At 40.5% G+C, this 20,130-nt stretch overlaps 1 protein-coding gene across 4 annotated transcripts in view; it reads right to left on the bottom strand.

Annotated features, from left to right (window-relative positions):
- The window catches only part of CRACD (capping protein inhibiting regulator of actin dynamics), a 132,031-nt gene that overhangs the window by 44,544 nt on the left and 67,357 nt on the right, over positions 1–20,130 (bottom strand). For 2 of the 4 annotated variants that reach the window (XM_027779277.2, XM_027779278.2), the window contains exon 1: positions 12,151–12,218. The exons of the other annotated variants lie outside the window; for them this stretch is intronic. In XM_027779277.2, the coding sequence (XP_027635078.2) occupies positions 12,151–12,175 (25 nt within the window). In that variant the 5' untranslated portion in view covers positions 12,176–12,218. Of the gene's footprint in view, positions 1–12,150; positions 12,219–20,130 lie in introns of those variants that run through there. 4 annotated transcript variants of the gene reach the window in all.

Genomic DNA, 20,130 nt, shown 5'->3' with positions numbered 1-20,130 from the left:
TTTAACTCACTTGAAGGCAAAAGGACTTAACCTCCGCTGAATAAGGATTAGTACAGTGGTCTTTAGTGGCAGGAAAGGGATATTCATGGAGACAAGGAGTAAAAGGCAGTTTTAAAGCATTTAGGTGACATTAAACAGAAGAACCAGAGCCAGGTAAATACCTCTCCCATCCCATCTTCAGTCTCATTTACTTGGGCAAGAGTCTCACCTTCCTTCCTTTCTGAGATCCCGTTTTCCTCTTTTTCCCGTCTATGAATTAAAGCCTTCTCAGCCATTCTTAGTATTTCTGTGCCTGTTATTTTTATTAAGTATCACAATGAGTGGTCCTAGAGGTCATAAAGCCTCATGTTCCTTACCCAACCCTTCTTTTCAGCACCAGCATCCTGCCTCCCTAATCCATCCCACTGCCAGCCTTGGGCAGCACCTTTGGCATGGGGAAGACACCGCTCTCTGAAAAACACAGCCAAACCAAGAGCAGGCAAGTCACTTTAGGAACACGTGGGATAGGCTAGGGATAGTGGGGACTCCCGGCAGGGAAGACAGTATGAGAAGGTCAGTACAAACTTCAGCAGCAAACCTTATTGTAGCCAGGGAGTGTCCTCCTTTCCCAGCTTCCAGGGGGAAGGTGACATAGAAAATAGTTTAAAACAACTTGGGATATGCATCTTGAGCACAGTGACAGCACCTTGCAAAGTTCGTACATATAAGGACATTTGCGAAAGGGTTAAGTAAACGTGAAAGATATTACTGAGGTGCTGGGCTGCATTGCAGAACATATGGGCTAAGACAAAACCTGCTTATAATAGCTCTGGGCTCAGTGATGCATGTGAGACTTTTAGAAAGGAAGAGACTGCAATAGCTTCTGATTCACCAACAAAACATTCACCCATTATGTAACAGAAGGGAGAAAGTTTTATTTTACTAGGGCAAGACTTATTAACTCAAGTTATTCATGATGGAAGACCCTTTTGGTATGCCGGGGTTTATCTCAGTTTTCCAGATCTGCATTAAACACTTCAGGTCAATGCAGTAAAGAGATGTTCGCTTATTCTTCCCTTCTCTGAGTAAAAGAAAATTGTATAATATGGGATTCCCTCAGCAGATTCGTTTCTTACATGGCACAATTCCTGCTTGAAAGCATTTAAAACCTGAACTACTGGCTAGGCCGCAGATGGAAGGCTAAACCTCCCAGAGGCAAAGTGACTTGCCTGAGGCCCCACGGCAGAGCAGTCCAAAGTCCAAGGAACACAACTTGACGTGGCCAAACGCCTCGAGCTGCCCCTCCCCATGGCACAGGCTGCCGACAGACAAGGATTCTGCACCCAAATCACTTCTACTAAGATTATTCTTGCAGGGGATTGTGTTACATGAACTGATTTTTCTGCCCCTCCAGCCCCTAGAAGAATTCCTGTGTTGAACAGGTCAGTGCTTTTGGATCATACCACCTCCCACTTTTTCACCAGTGAGAGAAGGAGCAATCATTCTCACAGAAACTACTGGCTTACCATAGAAAATGTTAATTTTCATGAGGCGAGCGTGAAACTCATAGAGCAAACCTCTTCAGCGATTAAGGCACAAGTGCTAACAGCTGACATCTATCGATAAGACAAAGTTGAGAAGTATCCTGAACTCAGAGGAGAGTCAGAGCGTTATGCCAGAAAGACCGGATGGCTGGAGAACTGGGATAACAGAAATGAGAGGCGATGTTGAAATATTACGTACATACTCATTCATTTAGGGCATATTGCTGAGACATTCTTCCAGTAAATTGGCCTCAAACAGCTAGAAATGGGCAAGAAGACAGACCTGGCCACACCAGCTGGTCACAGGATAGTTATAAGCCAGAACTGTGTTGCAGCTATAAAAAAAGTAAATGTCATCCTATGGAAGGGGGTTGGGAAGCTGATAGGGGTTACTACCTGAGCAAGGGGAAGGAGACCCAGCTGGCTAATACATCACCAGGTGCTAACAAACCAGGGCTGAGATCAAGCAGGTACCTCCAATGTATTTTGGATTGGGATTCGGAACTTTTTCCTTCTTTTATAAGGGAACAAACAAACTAATACATTGCTGAGGTGTTTTGTTTCTTTCCTGAATGTCACATAAGGGCAGTCTTATTGGATAAAAATTTCTTGTTGTGGTGCAAAACCAGACAGAGTCTCTGCTTTTACTGCCTGACAGACTGAAACCGGCAAAGACATATTGTGATGTACAGCAGCCGCAGGCACTAAAACTAGCAATTTATGGAGCACTTTCAAAGCGGTGTCACTACTCAGAACAATAATAACCAATTAATGAAGAAAATCAGCAGATAAAAATGTCTTTTTGATTCATTGTGACTGGTGCCCTGGTTTTGGCTGGGGTGGGTGCATGGCTGTGTGGTGTTTAGCTGCCTGCTGGGTGAAACCATGACAACTAGCAAGCGTCAAAGAATGGCTTCAAGTGATTTTTTTCATTTTTCAGTTTCCATTTAATATACTTTTACAATGACAAATAAATAGATGAATATTACCCTTAAAATTCACATGAACTGATAAAATGTTTTGGATAAATCAGATTAAAGGAAGAGTCCATTTTTCATTTTACAAACTTAGCCCCCAGTCATAAGGGATGTCTGATTGGTGGAGGGTTTTTTTGGAAACTATCAATATACCTTTTGAGTTAGAGCAGTTCCACAGATCACAAGGAAAACTACCATGTGTCTTCTGTGATGTAAAAATTTTTAAAAGTTCAGGCATAGTTCTACATGTAACTCTAAACAGGGAGTGGGGGGAACCCCAAACCGATTACTTTATGCCTGTGTGTTGTCTTTCAAAGTTCTAGAGAATTATAAAGTGATATAGAAAAGCCAAGAGTAAAAGGGGTCTTATTCCAAGCAAATTACCAACCACTGCAGTAGAAACTCTATTTTAATAATTTCCTCATTAAATTTTATAAAGAGAAAGCTGAACAGGAGGCAGCAAAACCATCTCCCCTCCCCAAATTTAGGAGGCTGATATCTCAGAACCAGCTCTAAATTTTGCAATGAGTCACAAAAACCCTATAACTGAGTAACCTGGAAGCCAAGTCTAAGCTAAACTCAGGCTGAATGTGTCTAAAAACTAAAATACTTATGACCATCTCTGATTTCACAGAATTAAAATCATGCTGTTGTGGTTTACAGCTGGGTAGCAAAATAAAGAAAATAAAATATTTCTTAAGAAAAGAGCTGCACGAACCATGGCATTCAGAAATTTGCCAGCCAATTCTGGTAAAAAGATCAAGACCAAAGTGAATGCTTGCATGGTGATAACCAGAGTGAAGTAGGGACCTGGGAAGGTTTTTGTTTTGTTTAGGCTTTTTTTTTCCTGAAGAAAGTCAAACCTCAGCCACTTTAGCCTGTTGGGCAAGGTGTTCAGAAGGAATCATGGCACTCATTTCCCAGACTGGCACATCACCAAAACATCATGGGAAATAACATTAGCCAGCAGCACAGGAGGTAAAGAACCTGCTCTTGTGTTCCCCTCCAAAGCCTGGGAATGCCATTGCCCCTGGAAGGAGCCACCGCTTCTCCTGGAGCTCTGCAGAGCCAGGGCAGGAGACACCTTCCCCTCCTCACTGCTCCTTCCCCACCTTTCTGCTGCACGCTCTCCTTTCCCAACCACTCCTCCAGGCTCACTTACCTCTTCTGATAAGCAAATCCTTTTTGCATAAATTGACAATAACAGTGACCAGATTAAGACTAGGGACAGCTGGCCTGAGTCTGTGAGTTTGCCTATACATCCAACACCTGTTTTTTCACTGCCCGACCAGCTTTCACTACTTACACAGGCCCAGATTATCCCACTCTTCAAGAAGCAGGCGCTGCATGGAGACATTCTCTATTCTATCCAGGGATGAGGCTTGCCTCCTTGGCATGCAACCAGGAGACCCAGCCGCAAGTCCTCAGAACACTGAAATATGCCAGACCTGGCTAGATCTTCACAACAAGATAGAGAGACTTCTCCTCTATTCACAGGTGGCTTACAGCTCCTGTTCCTCTGCATCTTCAGCATCACAGCCTCCCCTCCATGCCGCACAGAGAACAGCACCGTACCACCCTTTTACCTCCCCTGCTGACACATTGGTATTCCAGTCTGCAGGGGATCTCCCTCCCGAGTGCCAAGGATAGATGGCCATTCCCACCTTTTTCTGAAATTGACAGGTTTTGTAACGCAGGCTACTATCAGCTTAAGGATGAAATTGGTATCTCAGTATTGACTTGAATGCTCTCAAGAGAAAAGCTCCACCTGAGCCAGCGCTTAACCAACACTGCTACCAGCAATTTCAGAAACAAGATTTTGAAAAAATCTTGAACAAGCTGACCATGAGGACAAAACCGCAAATTTGATCATTAGCATTAATCTCTATATTAGTATTGTATTTCAAACTCCAAAGCATTTTACAGCCCTTACCTAATTGTTCCTCATTCACCTATCCCTATACGGCAAGCAGACAACAGGGTGAACCCCAGATCCAAATCTTGAACCATTTTTGCACAGAGCGGAGTCAGAGACAGGACAGGAAACTTTTCCACATCTGCACTGGAGCCCTCAGCCTGGGTTGCCTTCACCACCCAGGCCAAGCACTGACACAAGCATTGCGTAAGACATCCTCGTTATAGGAAGATGACTGTAAATCTTTGGGCTGAAATTCTGGCAATTTTCTCAAACACTAGATCTGCTTTAGAAAAGGACTTAAAATTGACTCAATTCCTCATCTTGTCAGCAACATGATAAAAGATACAAATATAAAGATATTTCCCTTTGTTATTTATTAAAAACAAGTAAAAAGTCAGAACACACACCAAAATTTGTATATTTTCAGTGAAGCTCTTGCTATTTGCAGGCAACTGAAGAATTGAGGCAATCATTGTTTGCCTTTGTTTTCCAGAATTACAACAGAGAAACAGGACATCACTTGAAACACTTATCTGACTGGAAAACTCAGAGAAATCTGCTGAAATTTGACAGCTTAGACTTGCCTAAAAATATCTAAGGATTAAAAACCTCTCGTATGTTTTTCTTCTGATCTTTGCAAAACTAACAATATTCACTTCATAAAACACTCAAATAGGTGTCTGTTGTCATCAAATTTATTCGGCTAACTCTGAGTATATTTTTTAACACAAAACACTATTAAGTTGAAGCAGTGTCATTTTAAATGTCAGCCAAGTAAGGTACCTGCATGAACACTGCAAACAGAAATATCACGAAAGGGTTCTTTGTAAGGTCTCTACCATTAAAATGGAAAACCCCAAGCTACTACTGTGATGCTAAGTGAAATCTCTCCCTACCCATTCTATTTTATGATGACAGAAGAAAATTAATTACTCATGAAGAGGCAAATTCAGAGAGGAGAAGCAGCCATAAAGAAATGATACTCAAGCATTTGTAAACCTAAACATTTTAGAAATATCAAAAGAATTCAAATACAAAAAGGCCTTTGCACAAATGAACTACTCTTTCTGCCCCTGAACTAGGCCAACCAGACATTTTCTTTTAAAACATCTTCTTTCCTTTAGGCAGTGGGAACAAAGAGAAAAAAAACTATTTCCTATTTTCATGCTGTTTCATTTCCAGGCGAGGATTTGCCATGCCAGGATGTGACTGATGATGCTTATTCACACACTACCTCACTGTGCTGGGATAACGAAGCACTATTGCCACTGAACTGGTGAAAAGCATCAATTCTAGCCACAAGTCAGACACAATAAAACTTCACAGAGAAAGGAAATGGCGCTTTCTCTCCAACATCACTTGCTCACACTGGAATTTATTTATCATTTACTATGTCCCAGAATGAAACATAATGGAGGGGACTCAGGTGGCCAGGCAAAGTATGAGATTTCCTGCGCTAGTGAGGATGATTAAACACAACTAGCACCGAGGGAAATTAATGCATTGTAGATTCTAGGATATAACATCAACTTGATCCCTAGAATGAAAAATATTCAAGTCTGCAGCTTACAAGCCTTGGGAGGACGTTGGGAGCACAGGCTATGTCTGTCATACTCTGCGGGGGTACAGCAGCCATAAAAGCCCAGGGGACCAGCCAAGCGCAACATCTCCTGACACAGCATCATTCCAGAAGACGTCACTTGTACAGGGTGCCTTCTGGCAGATCAGGTACCCTCCAGCTGTTCCAGTTATAGCAACAAGAGCAAGAAACAGAAATTCTGCTCCTGGTACTGATCAATGCCAAAGTCTGACTGTCAAGCATGGATGGAAGCTTTTCCAAGCATTTCAGCAGCTCTGAACACTCGTTTCCCAGTTGCCGAAGCACATTTTGGACCCCTGCAAGCAGCTTGGTACAGGAATTGGTACCCTGCCTGCCCAGTTAAGGGAAGTCACAACGAGATCCAGGGGAAGCCTGTGGTGACCATACTGTATGTCGCCCCCTTCCCCAGCTGTTCCTCTGACACCGTAGGCTTCCTGCCACCCTGCATAAACAAGCTTCCAACTGATACCTCTGCTCCACTTGTAAAACTGAAGGCTCAAGAGCAATCACCGTAAAACAAATTGCAGAGAGCAAATGGGGGAAAGGGGTGGGAGCAGAGGTCAGAGGTGAGTACTCATCTAGTTTTAACCTTTTTTACTTCCCTCATACCTATTCTTAAATTATCAAGACTGCAGTAGCTGAAACAGTTTTTCCGTCTGTGTAAAGCACCACCCAGGGTAACAGCAGCACATGCAAGTTTGAAAGATTTCTAACAGTAAAAAAATATTAAACAAGCTGAAAGAAAAGTTTATAAAAATAATCAGTTTCCATTATGTGACTAACCAGCCTCAAGAGATGCCCACATCTCTGTCCTTGACACATTTTGAAGCTGAGATACTGCAAAGCATCTCAAAGCACTCAAAGGCTGCACTTCTTCAAGCCTTCCTCACATGATCATTTCTGAAAGAGCTGTCGAGTGTGAGTATGGAAACAACAGTGGCTTCATATGGTGGGCAGTCTTTTTAGTCATGGCCTAGAGAGGGGCAAAATCAACATTTATAGCCGAAAGTCCTAGGTGAAGAGAATAGTCATTCCACTGCCCTGTGTTGGCCCTCTGTCAGAGCCCCACATCCCAATACCAGGTTTTCTATGGCATTTTCAGAAAAATCCTGATGCTCTACATGATTGTGCTAACCTTGATACTTCTTTAAACAGCAGAGCTAAAGCCCAAAAGCCATATGTGCAGTAAGCCCCATCCAGGGCAGTCAGAGGAAAGAACCATTTAAATTCATGTATAAGAAATGACAGTGCTGTCAGTTATACAATGGTAACTTTGCACAATATACAAAGTAAGCTCAGGCTTCTCCCACACCTTCATCCCCAATTCTTCACTATTTAAAACTAAGTCTTATGTTTTACCTGGAAGAAAGAAAAATGCCAGTCGCCACTTATAGGGCAGGAATGCATTGTAATGCCAATGCAGAGCGACATTTCTCCAGGATTTTTCCACAGAGGGAATGTCTCAATCGCAAGAGAAACACCACTCCTTCCTTTTTCTTTTCCTACTTTTCTGCTGTGAATTATTTGGAGCCAAACCATAAATTGTACAACCACACTCACTGAGTCAGAACAAAACAGGAGACTCTCCAAATTTTCTGGTTTTCAGTATGACTTGATTTATGAGGTATGTCCCTACCTGATGGTAGAGAGATGACATATATGACAGGATATGGATTGCTCATAATTTTTTTCTGTAGAAAGCATTACTCTGAGCATATGCAATTCTAACTGTTTTAGTCACAGTTAATATTACATATACCTGCTCTCTGGCTGACTCACACAAATAGGTTTAAGTACTTCAGACTGTAAACTGAAAATTAACTAATGACAGCTAAACTGGTGTACCACCTGAGAATTCACTGCTTTATTAACATTCAAACAAATGCTAAATGAAGATGAGCACAGACACTTAGCATTTCTGTACATGAAGTTTATCATGTACTTACAAATTGCAGATCACTGACGAATCTGGAAAAAAAACCAAACCTGCAAAGAATACATACCGCTACCTGGCATTAGATATCCGCATTCATTAATAGGAGGGCAGCTGCTACTTACTTCAAAGGTGCCAGTTTGGAAACCACAGTCAAACATGTGACTGAAAGGTGTTCAAATTTGTGTACTTAATTTTGATAAACAGACTCCTATAAGGCCATCACCCACACTATATCCTAAAGCTCCAGTAATGGTAGGGCAATGCAGATAGCATCTGGATTATCGCAACAGGAAATAAAGACAGCTTTGACATTCCTCTACTTTTAGCAAAAGCTATTTGAACATCTTTTAAAAATACAAAAATATTTTTACCAAGTTATTCCAAAAGCTGAGGGAAGTGTTTTCCTTAATTTTACTCAAATAAAACATTCAGAATGAAGTGGAAGCGGACACTGGATAGAAGCTGAAGCAGCTTATCTACCTGTAACTGTTCCTCTTCGAGGTGCCTTGTGTACATCCATGCAACTGATACCTACCTGCAAGCCTCGCTGCCTGTCAAGGGTTTCAGCCTGGCAGCACTTTAGCGCAGCCCACTGCTGCGTGGACACCACATGCACTGCATGTCATTATAAACGAGGCCAAAAGCCTCCTAAAGGATTTGAAATTTAACCAGGACCAAGGAAGAGGGCAGAAAGGAGGGGTGTGAAAATGTGTGCAGGATCTTACATCTCAGGAAGGACAAGAAGGCAGCAGCAATCCGTATTACTTCCTTGTAACATCAAATGTTTGTGTACTTAGACTGTCTGCCACAAAAACCGCCTGTAGAAAAGTCCTCAGAACCTCCAATGAAACAAACCCTCTGAAAGCCAGCATCACCCTTTGCAGCTGTTGTGGAAACATAGCACTCACAGCACAACAGGAACCCAAGCAGCAGCTCCGGAGACCTTGGTTCTGGGTAACTGATGCAAAGTCATCACCAGCATTATTTGGTCTCTGGCAGAATGAGCCCAAATTGAAGGGGGAAGGAGATTTATTTTGCTCTGGTTTTCTTTACTGAAAACATCTTAGTTTTTATTCCAAGAACGACAGTGGGGAAAAACAAGGTGGCTGTAAGCCCCTCATGGTGCTGGTAGGCAAGGGCACAGCTGCCGAGGCCACCTTGCAGGACTGCTCGCTTCTGCTGGAACGAGGTTTGTGCCAGAGCTAGTAAATCTTGAGGACCTGACCTCACTATGAATAGATGTGCTTCTCTGCCCTGCCCTCCTGGACCATGCCATCAGACTGGTAAGGTTTGTTTGTACCTGTTCTTCAGGATAAGCCAGCACTCTCTGCAGACTCAGCCCCTTATTATCCTCCAGCACCTGAGTAGTCAGCTGGGGCAAACGTAGCCACAGAGCACTGGTCACCCCTGCTTTAGGCTGGATTGTGAAATGCCACAAGTGCTCTGCTCTGTAGGCTTAAAAGGAGGCATCATTTAGGGAAACAGCATTCCAGAATAAGAATTGAATGTAGTCTGCCATAGAAGAAGAACATAAAGAGATTGCATCTTTGGAGTAAGGAGACAAGATTTTAATCTGACTATTTAATAAGAAACCAGTAAACTAAAGGACAGAAGTTGCCCAACTACTGGGCTGAGATCTCTAATTAGTTCATGAAACATTTTACTGAAAGTATAATTTTATATGTGCAACAAAGCCAAAGGTACTGATTAATTGCAACTCATTAAGTGTAAGTTGTTTAGTAATTAAGAAAAATTAATGCAGGCATGGCAAGGTTGGTGCAGGCAAGAATTCCACCTAGACAAGCATCACATTGCCAATAGCAGCCAGTCTGCTCAAAGCAGCAAAGGAGTAATTTAAAAACCAGTCCTGACCCATAGGGACAGGCAGTCAGACCACTCATTCCAACTCTTCTGAATGAAATCTTATAAAATAAAGATAACGGTTATCATCTTTTAGAGTTCTGCCAGGACTTGTGCAGAAGTAAGGTAAGTCAGTCACACTTTTCTCTTACGTAAATTATACACTTTAGGGAATCAGAAACAATCAAATATCCCAAGAAAGATATTACCAACAAGATATTAATAACACAGTGTTTTCAAAATTTGCTCTTTATCCATTTTGGGAGAGCAAATTTGCTGTGGGTGAGAGAGTTCAGAAATCATTGCACATACTAGGATAGAACAGGGACTGAAAGCAAAGGCAAAATATAGCCTTGGCACAGAAGCATGTTCTGGGAACAAGAGCACCAAGGCATGCAAAATCGTCATCACTCACCTCAGCTGGAAGGCTGGTAAACTGTAGATAATCTCCGTCTTTCTACTTTTAATCTTATCCATGGAACACAAGTACCCTCAGAGAAACCAAATATATTTTAGCCAATCCTTTTCCTATGAAAGGAGGCAGCGGCCATGGACACAGCTTCCTAGAACGGCAACTTTCAGAGAAGACTGGCATGACATTGAATCAGATTTGTCCCCCACAGCTGGCTGCCAGGGGTTTTAAAGTCTTTACATTAGTACTGTACAGTGATCAACCACAAACCCCAATATAAGACAAGACAGTGATGCACAGTTTCATTTGGTGGTAATCGTGTAGCAAATGCTTTTCTTCAAAAGCAGGCACAAATTCTGGGGAAGTCTGAGCCTGGAATTTGTCACTCAGTTATGACTTAACTAATAGCAGCTAACAGTGTAAAAGTCACATGAGAAAGAGAGTTTCCCTCCCATAACTGGTGAAGTTGTCTACAAAAAGAAAACTAAAAAAGTCTGAAAACTTCACACAAGTAAATTCTTTTCTTTGTACTGAATGAACACGCTATACCCCCACGACTTCACAAAGGAAGTTACGAACTTCTTTATATTTCAAGCCTACTCTGTTTTTCTCAACAAATACAAACGAAAGGGCCATGTGAATTATTAACAGATGACAACAGAGAGCTAGCCAGGTACTTCAAATACTTCTGTCTCTTCTTCCTACATGATTTCCTCAACAGTGCATGCAAAGTAAGTCTTCTTACTACTTCAATCCTTCAAATCCATAATTAGAGCTGATTAAATAACTTGTTGAGAAGTAAAGGCTTTTTTACATTCCTCCCTCTCCCCTTTCTTTCCCTGGGAGAGCATTTGACCTGACCCTTAGTGACAGGGGGACATCACACCTTCTTCCGAAGAATCAAGTGAGAGCGTTTTCCCCTCTTAATACCTTTTCAGCAGCGCAAGCTTGTGCAGAACGTCATGCAATCCAGTGGAAACAGATACTATTTATTTCTGAACTGGAATAGACATATAATCAGGAAACCTGAAAACAGACTAAAGCTTTTGTCATGTTAAGAAGTTAACCATCATCTCGTGTTGAAAGCAGGTCCTGTTTATTATAAACACTTGGGCCAATGCTTCCTCCCCCATCCCCCCCAACAGCCCACCAACAAAGAGGTGAACAGAAGGACACCACATGGATCCATCACTACTGCTTGACAGCATGCTTGGTATTTAAACATAAGTACAAACTATACTGCTTCAGTCCATTCACATAATTTAACTCAAATAAATGCTGAATTTGCCAAATAATCCCTGCAAATCCGTTACAAGAAATAAAAGTGAAATAATGTAAGTTGGTGTCAGTGCAACTGAAAGACAGTATTTGACAACTAACATAGGAAAACCTATTGAAATTAGAACCACAGTAGTAAGCTTTAAAAATAGCAAACTTTTTGACAACTTTGAAAAATAATCCAGATGATCCTAAATGAGCACATACTTTTCTATTTGCTTCAAATTTAAATCCATAAATTCTAAAATTTCATTAATTAAAAGGACCATTTCAAAAGGTACGGTAAAACACAGCATCTAACATAAAACACAAGCTGGGGGATTCAAGTTTCCCACAGTGGTGCAGGTAGCTCCCAGTGATGCCACAGGGAATTACCTGCAAAACCATAAACCAGAATGACCTTTTTGGTTTGCATTTGACTCTGCTTCACACAAACACTGTTTATTACAACTGCCATAAAAATGAACAAAAGCAGCACATACATGAGCAGCAGCTCCTGCTTAAAAACAATAAGCACAGCACATTCCCCCCTCAGCCAGCTCCCCATGGAAAGTATTCCAGACTAAGCCACAAAAACTTAACAGTGAGCTTTTGAATGACAGGACATCATGTGCTCTGTAATCTACAGAATCAGTCAAGTACTTACAAGGTTTCTTAAACAAATTGATCATGCCTACAATTTCAGTCGAAGTCAGAGAAACGGCAGACTTGATCTTCTCTGAGGAAGAAACAAAAGCCATGAAATCACCAAAGAGAAGGGGTTTTTTGGCTTTTTTTCTTGTTGCTTTTTAGACAACTCTGAAGGACATACTATAATGTGATAGGAAGCTTGTAGGAACAGCCTTACAAATCAAACTGAGCATGTACTTCAGCACTCTTTATTTAGCACCCTCCCTGTGGAAAATGCTAAGGGAGGTTTTAACTAGCAAGAGCCAAGGTGATTTCAGATTGATAGCTAAGACCTCCTGACTGATCTTTCATGCCATATTAATTTGATACATTAGTTTATGTAACCGCTTTTTGCTCAGTCTTTCCCAGCTACAAAGCCAAAAATAGCTTACCTTTTCTACAAGGGCAGTAAGGCATACCTGGAATACTAGACAACTTTTTATAAGTGCTATGAATAAGAGCAGTGGTTTTTAAAAAGTCAAAAAACCCACTGTCATTATATTATCATACATGTTTTCACCTTTACGAGAACAGTTTAATGTCAATAACTACCATGAAATCTGGAGGCTGTGGTTTCCAAGAAAAACTGTGCCAGACACTCGTATTTTCTGACGCATCCTATAGTACCATGAAATGGAGACAAGCATTAGGCAGTCTATGTTATCATCATAAAAGAATCAACAGTGATGCAAAACCCTCTTAGAAAGCAATAAAGTTTTGAATATAAAACCTAAAAAAAGACTTCATTATGCAGTTTTCAGTCAACACAGGCTGAGCCAAAGCCTACTACAGTACTTCTCTGTGCTTGGGATAAAACTTTCCATGGCTCCAGTAGCAGCTTTCGCAGAAGTGCCAGTCTTCCATAATGGATCTTTGCAACCAGGATTTAAGGGAAAATATACCCAGTAAAGCTAGGCTCCAGATAGGTAGTTTAGCACACAAATGGGTGGTCTAATTTTCAAATCTCCCAGGAACCAGGTAGCTTATAGAGCAGTAAAATCCTCTACAGGAAAGTCATATTTTAAATGCCATCTTTTCGATTCTTGCAAACTGTTCAAAGGAATGTTTTACAGGTTTTACCCAAAGACCAGCAACAAGTGGCTAAGCTTGGACCTTCACATCCCAAAGGTGTTCAGACCAAAAAGTGCTTCCCATAAAACTCAAGATCTAGAGAAAGATTGTACTTTCTTAATGTGAAACCAACGAGATCGATGGTTATCATCTGGTTTAAATGGAGGTCCTTAGCCCTTGCATATCAATCACAGAGACTTTTGAAGTCAGTAAGATAAAGCTTTTAACAGAGGAAAATTTTAATTAATCCATTGTACATAGTGCATTTTATAATCTGGTTTCTTAAATCTCCCTCTGTCAAGTCAATCAAACCCACAGTCTATTTGGAGAAACGTTGAAGAATCTCAGGCTGTTCAGCAGCCTCATTTTGCTATGCACTGGAAATACAAATGTATAGAATCATTTATCCAAAACATAGGCAAATGGGTTCAAACTGAAAATGTGAGAAGACAAAATAAAAAGCTTGAGAGTAATATCCTCCTGTTGCTCTCTCCTCTGAGGTATCTCACACTGATTTTTTTCCAGTAGATATAGCAAGATTTATGTGTAATAATGACTTTAGCAACTTCTTTCTTTAGGGACACATTTTATTTCATTAATGAAAGATTCTCAGGAGCCAAGAGAATGACTTTCACCCACTTTCATTTTTAATTAAAAAGACCTAAAAAAAAATAATAAAAGAAGATCAGAGAAATTAAACTACTCTGGCCTGACAAAATGTATGGCTTTTTGACCCATCTAAAAGGGCTGCTTCCTCCACTGCAGCAGCTGGCAGACCAAGATTTCCTGCACCAAATAAACCACTTCACCCAGCCCCCTCAAGCCTTCCTCCTACAGCACTACACTAGATCTAGCATCCCTCCTAATAGCCAGCAAGCCGGGATTAATTCAGACCATGAGAGCTTACAATAGGCCTCAGGACCGTCAGAAAGGCTGCGTAGCTACTGGAGCAAACACCCTGTGGATTATAGCTGTGGTCACGCCCTGGGCACATTCCTCAGCTATTCAAGTCCTTTGCAGTTTTATCACTTCAGACCTCATGGTTGAGATCCACCTTGGAGACCAACAGATGAACATTACAATACGGAAAAGCATAGGTGTCAAGAGGTACCTCTTAGAGGCACTACCTAAACTAGCATCAAAGTTGCAGATGCATGAATGACCATGAAAAAATGTCCAAGCCCAGGACAATTCACAGTGTTTAATCATCACACGGGGTTATCAAAGGACTTTTTGTAACATCAAAACATCACTCAGATGTTTTGAGGAACAGCATCACTCAGACACCATGCATGAAGACAAGTGGTGGACAACCCTGTGATGAAGAGGTAGAAACCACTCTCCCTATAACTTCCTAATATCAGCTTTATCTCAGTCACACCCAAACTGCCTGCCATCAGTGCCACAGCCTTTCTCTGTGTAAGCAGGGATGAAAATTGAAACCCAAGTTTTTCTTACACATCAAAACATTAAATGAAAGAGAGAGTTAAATGGTGGTGAACTGACAAAATTAAACTGTGCAAAGCTTAGAGAGAAAAATAAAGTGGTTTTTTTTTAACTAACTTACATGACAGTAGGTTTTGATTACTGAAGAGTGTGATGCAGTAGACATTTAAAAGGTCCTAGTTATTCCCCAAACAATTCCAGTTCATGTAAAATAATTTTAAAAAATGTAGACACGTGGAGTGGTTTGCTTTTACATTTTCTTCTGTGGAAAGTAGTTAAATAATTCACATCACTGAATGGGCAGTGATGCCAACCACCGATGCCAAACTGAAATTTTTGTCCCATCTCACCAGCTTAGCTGACTTCATTTTTCATCTTGACCTATTTCAGATGTGGCAGGAAATCGAGACAGTGGGATTGCTAAAACCTTGTCATTGTAGTTATTGGAGGTTATTAATGCTACCATAGATTTGGCATAGGCACTAGAACTTTAACTCAGGAAACGTACTTGGTCAGAAAACTTACCTGCTGGTTTGAAACCCCACAGATGACTAACTCACTCAAGTGGTCCAAACTACATGCAGTCAGTGGAGAATATTGAAGCTAGTAAGAGAAATCAAACGAGAGTGGCAGGCAGTTAACCAGGCGAAAACCTCTTCACTGGAAGCCAGGAAGTGTCTGAAGGGTGATTAATGATACAAAAGATGGGATGCATTATTTAGACAAAACAGGTCCCACTGGAACTACTTGGGAGTCAATGAAGAGAGCTCTCAAGCAGCGTAGTCAGACTCTCGTCTCTCATTTGTTCCTTGAATGCTGGTGGTCCAAAAGGAAAAACTCTCAAGTTATCATAAGAAATTTGACAATATATGGCATTTGCAAAGGTACATACAGTCATCCACCTCCAACCCGCTTCTTCAAACAAGCTCTACTTGATAATGACCAATACCCCCTGAGTGTAGTCTTGAGAAATATTTTTTTTCATTTTCTTGCAAGCGGGCAGGTGCTCCATTTCCAGATAAACAGTCCCAAAGGCATGGTCCTTAGCAGCAGCAAAAGCACAAAGTGCCGAAGGGAGCAGTGTCTCCCTGGAGATGGGCATCTCTACCCCGGAGTGGGCACTGATTGCAGAGCGCCTACCAGCGCTCTCCACGACAAGCTCTTCTGAAGGCAGGCAGGGAGCACCAATTTACCAGTTTTCAACCCAACACCTTTCTAAAACCCTGACTTTGTGCAAGCAAAGACAAAATGTTACCTTTTAGATTACCAGAACTCTTGGTTGGAAAGAAGCATCCCTTGTATTAATCAACATCCTTGCAGCAAAATAAAACCTGGCAAGTGTTGCTTCTTATCTTACTAAGCCACAAACCCTGTTTAATCTTGCTCCATTATTGTCTTATCTATGAGCAGCTAAATTTCTACCAGGTTGGCATAACTAACCAACTTATGTTGCTGTGATTTTGACATTTAAAAAAAAAAAAAAAATCTGTTACACAACCAGAGCAGAAATAAAAACACTCGAGCAGCTGAAAGAGTAGAGCCGAATAAGAAGTGCTACAAAACAGGAACAGATTTAGGAATAATGAGGTCACCTCACACCTCAACACGCATGAAGTTATTCTGTTCACTCAAATAACTTCACATTCAGTAGTAGTCACAGCACAAAATGCCACACTATTTTAAAGAGACAGAAGCATTTTCTATATTTTGGCCGACTGGAAAAAATGAATACAGAACAATATTATCATGTGTTAACCTTCCAGGCTTCTCCTGGCTTTAGAGATGACAAGAGAAGTGAGGAGGGAGAAAAATGTTCCCTCCTTCCTCAGCCCTTCTAAGTGAGACACCCCTAATCTGACCATGTGGTTGCAGCTCCCGAGCATGGAGCAACTGGGGCATCTACGGTGCTTCAGAAGCATCTTAGATGTGCCTGCTCGAGCACTCAGGTGCTGCCATGCTGACAGCATGAAAGACCTCCTTCTCACCAGGTGTTCTGACTTTTCAGCCTTCCTTATTCCAGAACCTACAGCCTCTTCTCTATTTAGCATGGGAGAGATACAGTATTAGCTTCCCACCAAACTGTCAGATCACACAAAAGCAACATTCGGTGCCCTGTGGTCTGGTAGTGCTGGTGTTAGGGGTTCCCTGGGAGTGTGGAGGAGGAGAAGACTGGTGGGAGGCAGGAAGGCGAGGAGATAGGCATTCAGGTGACTGAAGATGAACAACAACTGGTGAGCGGACAAGAAAGGAAAGTGAGGGATCAACACAAGATTAAACCAGTCTAAATCTTCATTGGATTGGTAACATCTGAGCAGCCAAGAACTGAGTGGTTTGGGTTTTTTTTTCTTTTTTTAAGAAGACTGCAGAGACCACGCTTTCCTGAAACAGAGAGGAGTGCAGCAGTCCGTATCTAAAGAAAGAAAGTTCTAGACATAAAGGTCACTCAAAAAGAATGACTGCCTACTAAGCTAAAGCCTGACATTGCTATCCCTAAAAGGGAGTTGGTATCTAAGCAGATCCAGATTGGAATCACTGACTCATCCACCCTGGGCCTTTAAGGCAAACTGGTGAAGGATGAAGGGCTGACAAAAGGAAAAGAAGGGGGGAGGAAAATAAGGAGGCAGAGAGGATTTAAACAAGATTAGCTATATGTGAATCCTAAATAAAGATTAAAATCACTGCCTCGTGGATTTTGGGATTTCTGAAGTCAAGGTCATGAAATTAGCAGAGAACTGGTAGATCATGAGTTTGTATGCTGACTTCTCTGGGGACAACTTTCAGCAGTGTTTTGACTCTTCAGAGCTACCATTGCACAGCTCTTCCAAGCTTTTTAAAACCATAAGGAAAAAATGGTGTTTAGTGGAGGCATCTAAAAGTCTCCGCTCCCATTCCCTAATTAGCTCAACCATCTATTTTAATACAAAGTCCTTCCCTAAAAGTCTTTCTATTGTTTATACACCCTGCTGCCCCCAATGGAATCAAGCACGCGTAAGAGGTGAATAGCCTGGGTCTGCTCTGATGCACTAATATGACGAACATCATTGTGGAATGAGCTTGGACGATCTTGCTCATCTAGTTGTTAGTTGATATATATATCATTTTATATATATATATATAAAATATATATATCATTAGTTGATATAGATTACAAATCTTTAAAGCCAGAGAAAGCACTGTTAACTTCTGTTTCTCTAACTAGTGCTCAACATAGGTCAGATTTCTTAGCAGTTTACCAGGTATTTCAGTCTTCTTAGTAAATGTTTTATGTTTTTTTAGAATTAAGACTTCCATAAGAAAGTTCAGTATCTCTTCACTTATTTCCTCCTACTCTCAACTGACTGAATTGTAGGCTTGTCCATTTACAACTTTGTATAGACATCACAAAGACTATATAAATTTCCCTTATGTACTTAATATGAATTAAAATCTAGTAAGCTACTGGTGATGATGAATGCCTTTCATTTTCATTTGAAAAATTTTTAAACTGTATTATTTGGTCTGTTAATTCTAAAATTGCTGGGCCAGTTTCCTTGGAAGGGTGCTAGTTTCTATGAGGGCAGTTGGAATATGACTAGGGAAAATAAGTAAGATGTCTTCAGCCTATTTAACATTTAATAACACTTCAGCAGAAGTAAAATATACAGATGGTATTGTTTTAACTAAGATGCATTCAACTAAGACACCAAAACCCCAACTGAGGAATTCAGTTAAATTTTCCTCAAGCAAATTCGTGAATGGGAACCTTAAAGAATTGTTTTCTTTATGATCTAGTTTTCTATAATTCCTTCCTATGTTTCCGTCACTGGAGATTTCCTTACGGTGGCTTTCTTTTTATAGCTTAAGGGAGGAAACCCCATAAGTCTGGGAATAAAAAAGATTATATTTTGAAACCTTAAAGATAGTTTCATCTTTCAGTAATAAACTTTGATTTTTGCTGTGAGACTATAGAATGAAAGGAGTAGGGTTATTTAGGAGTCTCTAAGTGTTTTCTAGGACAAAACGTTGCCAAAGAAAGTTCAGATTCAATATCAGGAAAAGTTTCTGAATAAAGTATATTAAACAACTGGACACATACATGGAGTGTAAGAACATGCACCTTGACAAGGCACTCAGAAATATAATTAAATTAACAGTCCTACAATTAAAAGAGGAAAACCAAGATAAACTGAATACAGTATTGCTTCTCAGAGCCAGCTTCTAGGACCCTTTTTGTTCACCAGATACTAGAACTAAGCTGAACACTGCTACAGCTTGAAATAATGGGGAAAAGGAAAAAAAAGAAAGGGAAGCAAGGAAGAAAACACGAAATCAAATCCTGCTGTAAAAACCTGTAACTTAAACTTCCTATACAAATACTTGAATCTTGCTAGCCCAAGCATTCAAATATGCTCCAGACCATGTAGAAGGACACTGGGAGACACATCTGCAGTAAGAAGGAACTGCAAAACCAGCCTGGTCAACTCTACAGTTTTCAGACACAGGCACAGGCACAAACAGATCTTTGCAGTAATTTATGAGGAAGGAAGAAGCTTCCCCTGTAAATAAACTGAAAATGTGTTCTGTCTCTTTAATTTGCAACCGAAAACCCAGGGTTTTTTTACAGTACCTGAATCATCTGTACCCAGTACCTCAGAGTTAACATTTGGGTTAGTATTGCTTTCAGCTGCAGCCATTTTTTTTTGTGGGTGTTTTTGTTTTGTTTTATTTTTCAAATGTTACTGAAACAAGAAGTATAGCAGAAGACATTTATATAGCCACTGAGATTTTGAAATCAAACACAAGGCTAAGTTTCCCTTATTTCTAAATCATTGTTCATGCACTAAATTGTCTTACGTTTTAGGTTGCTTTAACTGTGCAGTAGCAGTATTGTGAGGGTACATCAGTCATTACATTATGAAATCTTTAATACGTGAACATTATAGCTGTGCTTCATAACAAAATGCAGCAGTACCAGTAAGTCACACCTCCAAGGAGTCGCAGAGCCCTGTAATAAGAAAGGCACATTGTGCAGAACACATTTTCCATCTTACTGTCTATATTCCTTCCTCTGATCACTGATGGAAGCAACTAATAGTTTTATATAATTTTATAATAGATACCTTAAATAATATTTGTAGTATTTCTATTTAACACAATAAGCAAATAGTGCCATACATGAACACTATATTAAAGAGTTTAACTGTGTTAAACAGTATTATAGTATAAAGCACTATATCAGCTACCTGGATACTGTAGAAGGAAATATTTTTACAGAATATTATTTTCTTCAAATTACATTATCTAGTTGCATGTTTTCCATACTTTAAGTTTCACCAAGGAGTAAACAACTACATTAACAGGCTCAATAAATGGTGCTTTTACTGCCTATGTTACATAGGAGTATTATAACAGTGCATTATATCTTCCAGATCTAAAAAGATGGTAGTCATTAAAAATTACA

Source organism: Falco peregrinus, chromosome 2, assembly GCF_023634155.1.
Source record: "Falco peregrinus isolate bFalPer1 chromosome 2, bFalPer1.pri, whole genome shotgun sequence".
NCBI classification, from domain to species: Eukaryota; Metazoa; Chordata; class Aves; order Falconiformes; family Falconidae; genus Falco; species Falco peregrinus.
The sequence above is the reverse complement of the archived record's forward strand: the minus strand, read 5'-3'. Positions and strand labels throughout refer to the sequence as shown.